General features: G+C 38.4%; 1 protein-coding gene across 1 annotated transcript in view; it reads left to right on the plus strand.

The window, feature by feature from the left end:
• Window positions 1-19: 19 nt before the first annotated feature.
• Window positions 20-9325, plus strand: part of CNOT6L (CCR4-NOT transcription complex subunit 6 like) — a 114108-nt gene continuing 104802 nt past the window's right edge. Inside the window, exon 1 of the mRNA XM_011219098.3 lies at window positions 20-132. Within this exon, the coding sequence (XP_011217400.1) occupies window positions 128-132 (5 nt within the window). The 5' untranslated portion in view covers window positions 20-127. The remainder of the gene's footprint in view (window positions 133-9325) is intronic.

The raw sequence follows: 9325 nt of genomic DNA on the forward strand, positions 1-9325 counted from the left end.
TCTGCGGCCGCGGCTTCGGAGGGGAAGCATCTGTGGGGGCCTGGTGCGCGCGCGCGCGTGTTTGTGTGTGTGTGTTTCCCCTGCCGCGGGGAAATGGCTGCTGTTGCTCCTTCTGGGCCAGAAGAGAATGAGGTAGAGTGTTTTTGTGCCTCCGAGTAGAATCGGGAGTGTTAGGAAGAGGAGCGCGTCCCCGGGGAAATGTGGTGGGAGAGGGACAAATGTGCGTGTGGGTGTGCGAGTTGGGACTCTGGCGAGCGGGGAGGCGGCCTGAGGACCCAGAGCGAGTGGGTGTGTGTCGGGTGTGGGGCTGACCCGCGTTGCTGTCGGAGGCGGCGAAGGTTCCGGGGTGTGTGTGTGTTGGTGGGGGGGGGGGTCCGCGCCCGGGCCCGGGACTGTGGGGGCGGATTTCGTGTGTCCGGGACCCCCGAGTGGCTTGCCCCCCCCCCCGCCTTTTTGTGGCGGAGGCTCCGGTGCTTCGCAGGTGAGAGCTGCTCGGCTTCGGCCCGGCCGGGGAGGGTGAATGTGTGTGCCGCACGCGCACAGCAGTCAGGCCGGGAGAGCTGCCGGTCGGGGCCGCGCCGCTGTTCCCGGGCCCCGGCAGGAAGCGCCGGCCTGCAGCGCGGCCTAACCGCCTCGGCGCCCGCCCGCCAGCGCGCCAGCCTCCCACCAGCCTCCTCGGACGCCTCCCGGGACGGCTCCCCGGACGCCGGGCCCGTGGGGGCCCAGGGCGCTGCCTGGGGCCTGGGCAGGTGAGGGTCGGAGGCGGGACGCGCCGATTGCCGTCGCCTCTGCCGCCTCCGCGTCTGCTGAGGAGAGGCGAAGGCATATTTTGGCGTTCGAACTGCAAGCTCTTCCCCTAGCCGGCGGTGGGACCCGAGGGAAAGTGAATCAAAGCAGTAAATCTTGGGAATACGCGGTGTTGAGGTCCCTTCTCTTCATCTTTCCCTGAAGGCTGGGTGGAGGGACTAAGTACACGTTTTCAGTTTTCGTTGCAAATATTTTCTGTGGATAATATGTATGCAATGTTTAAGATAAAATTTTTCTTGAGAAGCGGGGGAAGAAATGGAACCTGGCTTCCCTGTCCTGTGGTGTTGGTGGGATTGGATCGATTTTGTGCATTTGAAATTGTTTTATCCTGCCTCCTAGGGGGAAAGGCGTGTACGCGCGGAGCTGAGGAGGTCGGTGAGGAAGAGGAAGTTACTGTAGCTGTCATCGTCCTTAACTCGGCCTGGCCTATTTAGCTGTTTAGATGGATTGTGTTCAGGGAGTTTAGCTGAGCCGTTTGTACACGTTGGAAGCACAGTACTACGTTTTACTACCGTATTGCCTCTACTTATCTTAATTGTCAATCAGGATAGTCACGTACAAACAAGTTTTCACTCATAATCTCCCAAACCTAGATCGAATAGTGTGCTCCTGGAAGGCTATTTTGAGAGTAGTCTAAGCAAAACGGAACTATAATGATAAAGCTGCCATAGGTGTACAGTGCATTGTAGACCCAAATATAAATGGTATTTGTATGGTTATTTGCTGATTTACTTTACTCCACCCTCTTTCCGTTTGCATTTAGTAAACTCATCTAGCTAAAACCCTATGGATAAAGTCATGATACAGATGTGATCTTTGCAGACCATGCTCTGTATAATGGCCAGATAGCTCTGTTTCTAAACCTGGTCTCACAAAGAAATGTTCCAGGCAGTTCACGGGGAACAAGAATGGAGGGAAGAATAGGAGTGGAGAGCTGTTTTCTATGACCACTGCTGGAAAAACAACAGATGTAGTTTAGTGGAAAAAAGGACTTGTTTTACAGACCTCAGAACTCTGGCTGTGCCCTTTTTCTTAGCTGTTTGACCTTAGCAAGTTACCTAATGTCTATAAACCTCAGTTTTCTCATTTGTAACAAGGAAATAATACATTTATAGTAAGGTTGTCCTGAGGGTAGAATGAGAAAACGTGTTTGGCACATAGTAGATGCTTAGTTAAATATTCCTCCTTCAGCCCTGCTTGTGGGCGCTGAAAAACATGTATAAGTACAAATATCCATTTGATAAATGAGAGCAATATTATGTAACCGTAGGCTAAAAATCAAGACAATAGAACATTTCAGAGTCCTTTGATAATACATAAGGTATATATAAATAACTTTTAATGTTGTATTTTATGTCTTTCCTAGAAGTGAGACCGTCATTCAGGTGGCCTAGTATATTAGTTTATAGAGACTATCTAGTCGTACTCCCCCCCCACCATATTTTTGAATAGGCTGTCTAACAGTTTCACTACTTTTTATGAATTCTGGCTATGTAGCCCTGGAAAAAATTGTTTATGCTGTATATAGCACATATATGTTCCAATACAGTCAAGCATTAAAATGGATCAAGAAATTGTAACTTTAGTTTACCTTTATAGATTCACAAAGAGTAGTGCCCCCAGAAATTGCTGTGTAATTCTTTTAGTTCATGTTAACTGATTGGTAAACAAAAACCTCTTGGAATATTTTCCAGAATGGTTTAAGGAAAAATCTTCAACTTTCAATAGTTTTCCATTTTCATTCTGTGTGGAGTTGTAAATGTGCTGTTCATTTAATTTTAATTGTATTGTGCTGGGAAAAAGTAATGATACTTTTAATGCAAAGGCAATGGAGAAGTTAAAGGTTTTTTCTTTCTTTTTTTTTTTTTTGGTGAAGGCATGGTGAAGAGAATGTGGGAGGAGTTTCATTGTGTTAAGTTTGTACTATCTCTGTTTACTAATGCTAGGTTTCCCATTTAGGCCTTATTTTTTGTTTGTATCAGCAATGTTAAACTTAAAAAAAAAACCTGTAAAGCACTAAAATTTTAACACTTCTATGAAGGATAGTAGGGAGAACTTTATTAGAATGCAAAATGTGATGGTTTTGTTAAAGTATGTGTCTTATGGGTATGTGTGCATTTACAGTGAACAGAATTATCTGCCATATGGTTATATTTCAAGGAAGAATTCCTACCTTAAGAATTATAGATGATAATAAAATAAGTAAAGAAATAAATACACCAAACTTTTGGATCATTTTTAATACTTGAACAATAAGATAGAAATGAACTGCGCTTTTAACTAGGTAAATAGTAGATCTTATAAATTAGACATTATGAATTACAATGTTTTAAAACACTTCATAATTTTTAATTTGGGAAAATTGAGGAAAACGTTTCTTTGTAATCATGAAGATATACTGAACTAAAATATTAAGACATGTGGACAGAAATTTATTAACAGTGGAACTGCTTATGCTATCATTGTTTAAAGTAATTATGTTACAACAAAATCAAGGTGGAAAATTGTTTAGATTTTAAAATTTAATGTTACTTTAAAGGGCTTTTAAACAGTCTTTCCAGAATATCCCTTACAAATGTCTTTAATTAAGGGGAATTGAAATACTTTGTACATGTATTACTTTGGATAATGCTAATTAGGGTAATAAATACACCAGAATTTCAGTGGATTAACATATGTAAGTTTGTATTTTACTCACATGTAACAGTTCTTTGCAGGTGCTCCTGGTTAGCAGGCTTGTGGCTTTCCTCCATGTGGTATTTGAGGGACCCACACTCCTTAACATCTATGGCTCTAGCATTCTTTAGGGCCTTGGAGCCTTGCGTGTTACTTACAGGCCATCTCTTAAGAACTCTCAGACTTAAAGTGACAAACATCTGCCCACATTTGACTGGTGAGAATTTGTCACAGAGCCTTATTTGAATGTAAGGGGGATGGGAATGTAGTCCCCAGATGGTGGACAGCTTGGGGCATTTTGTGATGTTGTTTTAGATGGTAGCATATATTTATGAAATTATGTCAAAAAGGTGAGTTACAATATTTAAAAATTGCTGTCCATCTTCAAGGAGTAAAATTTGGGTGGTGGAGGTGGGGGGTGGTGAGAGAAGGAAGGAGTTAAAGCCTCAAGAGGAGGAAGAGCTCTCTCCTCTGAGGAGTTTCAACTACAAGTGAAATCTAGCTTTTTTTAAAGATTCAGATTTTACGGAGACATAACAATTGGATTTTATAACCTTTGGTAGATCTCTCCTTTACTATCTAGTTATCAACTGTCATTGTGGTCTACTGGGTTCTGGCTGTTGGAGTTTTTCTCTCTGTACTTTAAAATCAGTTGACTTTGAATTTCAGTTTCTGGGTTACAGTTTCATGGGAAACAGTTTTGAATTTTCACTTTCTCTTTAGGATAAAATATTATTACTTTATACTTTGAGGAAATATTTAGGTGGACCTTACTGTGTTTTGCTGTTTGCTGTTGCTGTTTTTGTAATTCTAAAGTCATTTTAATTAATATATGTGAGACTTCACTCAGAGTAAAATCATCGAGTAAACAACAAAGGTTTAATTATTAACTTGTGCTCACGTTTCATGATGAAAATACTACAACTTTCTTTGATTAACTGCACTAACAGTGAGCCTCTAATATTTTAAATGAATTTTATCTCTGGACAACTTTAATTTTGATTGAATCATAGCTTATTCTTTTATTACCTAGGATTATTGTAATGTGTAACTTTAGCTCTGTGTTCTCCTTCACTTATTTTTATTCTGAACGGTTTGGTTGAGGATCTGAGGAGTTTTTATGTATATGTGTATTCCTCCAAAGGAAGACTTTTGAGTTGTCTTGTTAGCTTCTCCATGGTACATATTTGTAATATTTTGCATTTTGAAAATTCAAGCCCTTATTTGAGGGCCCATTATGTATTCATTATTATACTTGATTCTGAAATATGAAAGAAGTAGAAGAAAACCTTGCAAAGCTTGTAGATTATGAGGAAAGAGGGAAAACATATAATTTAGTTATTTCAGAACAATGAATGAACAAGCCCAAGTCACTACAGTATAAACTTTTTGCAGACATTCTGAGAGGTAGTAACATGAAATGGAATGGTGGGTGGGTCATGGACTACTTAAAAAATTGAGAGGTTTGTTTGTTTTGGTTAACAGCTTTTTTGAGATAGAATTCACTTACCATAGAAGTAGCCTATTTAAAATATATAATTCAGTGGTGTTTAGTATATTCACAATTGTGCAGCCATCATCATAATTTTAGAACATTTATATCATCTGAGGTGTAAATCCTGTATCCTTCATGAGTAATGCCCCCATACTCCCATACCCTTACTTCTAGGCAGTCACTGATCTGCTTTCTGACTATATTTGCCTATTCTGAACATTTCATACAAATAGAATCTTAATGTAATATGATGTGGTCTTTTATTACAGGCTTGTTACTCTGTTTTCAGGGTTTCTTCCATGTTGTAATATTCTTTTTATGGCTGCATTATATGCCATCATATAGATATATACTACATTTGTTTATCAGCTAAAGGACATTTGGGTTATTTCTACTTTTTGGCTATTATAAGTAGTAATTCAGTTATGAACATTCATATACAAGTTTTTGTGTACATAGTTTCAGTTCTCTTGGGTATATGCCTAGGAGTAGAATTGCTGGATTGTATGCCTTTATGTTTATTTTCTCTTTCTTTACTTTTTAAAGGTTTTATTTTTTTAAGTAATCTCTACACTCAACGTGGGGCTCAGACTCACAACCCTGAAATCAAGAGTCACATGTTCTACCGACCAAGCCAGCCAGATGCCCTATGGTGCCTCTGTTTAAACTTTTGAGGAACTTCTGTTTTCTAAAGCACCCTCACCAAGGCACATCCTTACCAGGAGTGTATGAGGGCTCCAGTTTGTCCACATCCTTGCTAACATTTGTTATTATCTTTTTGATCATAGCTCTCCTAGTGAATATTAGCTCTCCTTTAATGTTCTCATTGCAGCTTTGATTTGCATTTCCCTAAAGATGCTGAGTGTCTTTTCATTTGTTTATTGGCCATTTGTATATATAGTTTTTGAGAGGTATGTATTCAAATCCTTTGCCCATTTTTAAACTATTTATCTTTTTTTTTTTTTTTTTTAAGATTTTATTTATTTATTCGACAGAGATAGAGACAGCCAGCGAGAGAGGGAACACAAGCAGGGGGAGTGGGAGAGGGAGAAGCAGGCTCACAGCAGAGGAGCCTGATGTGGGGCTCGATCCCATAACGCCGGGATCACGCCCTGAGCCGAAGGCAGACGCTTAACCGCTGTGCCACCCAGGCTCCCCTAAACTATTTATCTTTTGATCGCTGAGTTGTAAGAGTCTTTTGTATATTAAGATACAAATATTTCCTCCCAGATTGGTGAGTTATCCTTTCACTTCCCTAATGATGTCTTTTAAAGAATGAAAGTTTTAAATTTGGTGAAAGTCTAATTTAATTTTTTTATAGCTTGTGCTTATGGTGTCATATCTAAGAAATTACTAATCTAAGGTCATAGAGATATATCCTGTTTTGCGGTAAGAGTTTTTTAGTTTTAGCACTTACATTTAGGTTTTAATCCATTTTGAGTTAATTTCTGCATATGACCTCATGTAGGGAGTCTAACACTAGGTTTTTTGCATGTAGATATCGAGTTGTCCCATTACCATTTGTGGAAAAGACTGTTCATTGCCCATTTAATTGTCTTGTCACTCCTCTCGAAAATCAGTTAACTATAAACATGAAGATTTATTTCTGGACTTAGTTTTATTCCATTGATCTATTTGATTTTCCTTATACCAAGTACTGTTGTTACCACTATAGCTTTGTAATTGAGAAGGGGGAGTCCTCCAAATTTGTTCTTCTTTTTCAAGATTGTTTTGGCTATTTGGGGTGTTTTCTATTTCCATATGAATTTCAGGATCACCTTGTCAGTTTATACAATGAAGCCAGCTGGAATTTTGATAGGTATTGTGTTAAATCTGTAGATCAATTTGGGGAGCATTGCCATCTTAACAATTCTAAGTCTACCTATTCACAGACATGGGATCTTTCCATTTATTTAGATTTTCTTTGGTTTCTTTCAACAATATTTTGCAGTTTTCAGAATCTGAGTTGCTGCATTTATTCCTAAATATTTTATTATTTTAGATGCTATTATAAATGGAATTGTTTTCTTAATTTTTTGGGTTCATTGCAAGTGTATAAAAATACAATTGACTTTCGTCTCTTGATCTTATATCTTGTAACTTTGCTGAACTTGTTTATTAATTAGGTCTAATACTATTTTCGTTCGTTCCATAACATTTTCTGTATAACAAGGGTCATGTCACCTGTAAAGATAGTTTTTATTTCTTTTCCAATCTGGATGCGTTTTATTTCATTTTCTTGTCTAATTGTCTTGGCTGAAACCTCTAGTACATTGTTGAAAAGAAGTGTCAAGAACAGATATTCTTGTCTTGTTCCTGATCTTGGGGGAAAGCATTCAGTCTTCCACTATTAAGTATGGTGTTAGCTGTGTGGTTTTCAGAGATGCTCTTTGTTAAGATTGAGGAAGTTCTCTTTCTAGTTTGTTGAGTGTTTGTCTCATGAAGGGGCCCTGGGGTGTTAGGGTTGAGTTTTGAGGGAAGTATGGAATATGGATTACAAAAGTGAAGATACTGTGTCCAGTAATGAGTGGCAGGTAATTATGCTTAACTTGTTTGAGAAAGGGGAGCTAGCTTTCACCATCTTCTCTTCCCTCTCCCTTATTTCCTCCCCTGCCTACTCCTTTAATATTCTCTAATTGATCCATAAACACATTTGGAGGGCCCTTAATCCATTACTGAAGATTTTCTGAATAATTCAGCTTTCTTGAGTAGTGGAGAATGTTGTTTCTTTTGAAAAACATTTAATAAAAACAGTGTGGGGATTTTTTTTTTTTCCTGATTGATTGCTAGTTTGGTGGGGGACACAGTTAAGCAAAATACTAAGTCATAAATAAAGAGCTAACCATAGGATTAAAAAGATGGGAACACATTTTTGTGATTATCAGTGGTACAGTTAATGAAGAATTCCATATTTACTTTGAACCTGGTTGTTAACTGACTTTTTCCCAAAATATTTCAGCGTGAATGGTTGTGTTTTTGTAAGTTTTCTAAAAAAAAACTTGATAACTTTCTTAGGAAATTTTGCTCTGCAAAGTAAGGTTATGTTTCATTTGATGTGGTGATTACCCTTTAATTTTTGGAACTTTAATTGTGTTTCCACGCAGCTACATTCTGATTAGGTAAATATTTAAAAAAAGACTTATTTCTGTCCATTTTATATGTCGCAGAAGTTAAATAACTTTGGGTTAGCCAAGAATCTTCCTGTTTACAAGTCAGAATTAGAAAGTGGTAATAGATTTTTTGTTTTGTATTCTCTTTTGTAGCAGGGTACATTTCATTTTTTTTTTCAGACCACGTTAAAATCTCATTACAAATAAAAATTTATTTTTAATTTTTTTTTTTTTTTTAAAGAAATAAGGGGTGCCTGGGTAGCGCAGTCGTTAAGCGTCTGCCTTCGGCTCAGGGCATGACCCCGGCGTTCCGGGATCGAGTCCCACATCGGGCTCCTCCGCTGGGAGCCTGCTTCTTCCTCTCCCACTCCCCTGCTGTGTACCCTCTCTCGCTGGCTGTCTCTCTGTCACCTAAATTTAAAAAAAAATAAAATCTTAAAAAAAAAAAAAAGTAGTTCACTTTGCTCTGTGAGGGACTCATTCATACTGAATAGATGGCAGGCATTTGGGGGCTTTCATATTGTTTATTAACAATAGAAGTTAGTGACACTAATTGATGACACAAAGTAGAATTAACACTTTATCTTCTTATAGTCATCTTTTGCAGAGAGAACTTCTGTATATAATCTTACAGTTTAGAATCTTTTTCTCTTCCCACATTACTTAGATTCCCTAAATGAGTAACATAGATCAGAGTTATATAATACCAGTTGCAAATACTACTAAGAGAATAGAACTAAATATAGGCAATAGTAACTGTAATGTCTCTCTATACAAAGACTTTCTTGAGATCTTTATGTATATATTCATTGGATCATGTTTATATTTAAAACCAAAAAACTGGCAAGAGTATGCTCTGCTATAGGTTCATGTCAGCGCAATCTTCTGCAATTTATGAAATAATGTGAATATACAGAATATCTTGAAACAGTACAAGAATTTTATTTTATTTTTTATTTATTTATTTTATTTTATTTTTATTTTATTATTATATTATGTTAGTCACCATACAGTACATCCCCGGATGCCGATGCAAAGTTCGATGCTTCATTAGTTGCGTATAACACCCAGTGCACCATGCAATACGTGCCCTCCTTACTACCCATCACCAGTCTATCCCATTCCCCCACCCCCCTCCCCTCTGAAGTCTTCAGTTTGCTTCTCATAGTCCATAGTCTCTCATGTTTCATTCCCCCTTCTGATTACCCCCCCTTTCTTTATCCCTTTCTTCCCCTAC

The sequence above is a fragment of the Ailuropoda melanoleuca genome, chromosome 11 (assembly GCF_002007445.2).
Source record: "Ailuropoda melanoleuca isolate Jingjing chromosome 11, ASM200744v2, whole genome shotgun sequence".
NCBI classification, from domain to species: domain Eukaryota; kingdom Metazoa; phylum Chordata; class Mammalia; order Carnivora; family Ursidae; genus Ailuropoda; species Ailuropoda melanoleuca.